Source organism: Heteronotia binoei, chromosome 15, assembly GCF_032191835.1.
Source record: "Heteronotia binoei isolate CCM8104 ecotype False Entrance Well chromosome 15, APGP_CSIRO_Hbin_v1, whole genome shotgun sequence".
In the NCBI taxonomy this organism is placed as follows: domain Eukaryota; kingdom Metazoa; phylum Chordata; class Lepidosauria; order Squamata; family Gekkonidae; genus Heteronotia; species Heteronotia binoei.
Genome location: NC_083237.1, coordinates 17,977,084 through 17,978,838, shown reverse-complemented (window position 1 = coordinate 17,978,838; position 1,755 = coordinate 17,977,084). Strand labels below are relative to the sequence as shown.

Genomic DNA, 1,755 nt, shown 5'->3' with positions numbered 1-1,755 from the left:
ACCTCTATCATGTCACCCCGCAGTCGACGTTTCTCCAAGCTAAAGAGTCCCAAGCGTTTCAACCTTTCTTCATAGGGAAAGTGTTCCAGCCCTTTAATCATTCTAGTTGCCCTTTTCTGGACTTTTTGTCATGGAGTCTAGTGCTTCAGGAAGATGGTTGCTGGTGGTGTTAGCTTACCAACATGGCTTTTATGATTGATGCTGAAAACCGCTTGCCCAGACAGTTCCTGGCGGCACGACTTCTTCCACTGCAACGGCCAGGATGGTGTATGCACAGAGCAGCTGGAAATCCATCTGTACTTCTGGCTAGCATTCTTCCGGAAATATAGAGTGCTGTTGTAATGTTGAGGCTGTTAGTACTCACATAAGTCTCTTATAAACTGGTATATAAAACCCACGTCTCATAGCAGTTGTGTGTGAGTTGAATCTCCAGACATCCTGGCAACCAAATGGGTGATTATGACGTCCGTATGTAATTGAAATTGGGGGTCTCTTAGCCACTGTGTCCTGGTCCCACTGAATGAACTCCTGATGGCACCTGGTTTTTTGGCCACTGTGTGACATTAGTCTGATCCAACATAGCTTCTCTTATGTTCTTTGACAAATTTGAGGCGGCTGCTTCACTTGAGCAGTTTCTTTTGATTGTCATTTTGACAAATAATGGTGACTCTCTTATCAGGGGGTCCCAATCCAGCTCAGAGTAGACCCAGCTATCCTTTCATTGGATTTATATCAAGATGTATCAATATAGAAATTCTGTAGCTCCTTTCCTATTTTACAGCCCTATGTATTATTTTTGCAGAGCGACCATCTTGTGAGATGGAACATGAGAATCAGACTGTTGTAAAAGAGTTCATTCTCCAGGGATTGGCACGGAACTGGGAGCTGCAGCTGTTCACCTCTGCTCTGCTTCTACTCTTTTATATCATCATTTTGCCTGGGAATATCCTTATCATCATAACAATTCGGTGTGATCCCCAGCTAGGGTCCCCCATGTTTTTCTTCTTGGCCAATCTGGCTTTAATGGACATCTGCTACAGCATGGTTATTCCTCCAAAGATGATGGCCAACCTCTTCACTCGTCAGAAGACCATCTCCTACCAAGGCTGCATGGCTCAGATTTTTTTCATCCACTTCCTGGGTGGGGCTGAGGTGTATCTTATTATAGCCATGGCCGTTGACCGGTATGTGGCTATTTGCCACCCTTTACATTATGCCACCATGGTGACCAGAGCAGTTTGCTGGGTGATGGTATTATGCGCATGGGGTGGAGGGTTCATACACACTATGATCCAGATGAGTGTCATCCTCCCGCTCCCTTTCTGTGGCCCAAATGAAGTGGACAACTTCTTCTGCGACGTTACCCAGATCATCAGGTTAGCCTGCGCCAACATCTACTCCTTGGAGTACCTCATGTTTATCAACAGTGGCCTGGTCACCACCATGTGCTTCATCCTCCTCCTCATCTCCTACAGTGCCCTGCTCATCAAGGTGAAGATGGTCTCCGGCCAAGGGAAGAGCAAAGCTGCTTCCACCTGCATCACCCACATCATCATCATCTTCGTCATGTTAGGTCCTGCCATTTACATTTACTGTCATCCATTCCAGGACTTCCCCTTTGACAAGTTGGTGGGTTTCTTCCACACTGTGGTCTTTCCCTTGATGAATCCCATGATCTACACCTTGAGGAACAAAGAGGTCAAAGTTGCTGTGATGAGACTGCTAAACAAGTACAATGTTATAAGGCTTAAATGA

General features: G+C 45.9%; 1 protein-coding gene across 1 annotated transcript; it reads left to right on the top strand.

The window, feature by feature from the left end:
* Positions 1 to 819: 819 nt before the first annotated feature.
* On the top strand, positions 820 to 1,755 carry LOC132583915 (olfactory receptor 4N5-like). The gene has a single exon (XM_060255660.1). The coding sequence runs from the start codon at positions 820 to 822 to the stop codon at positions 1,753 to 1,755; it is 936 nt and encodes a 311-aa protein (XP_060111643.1).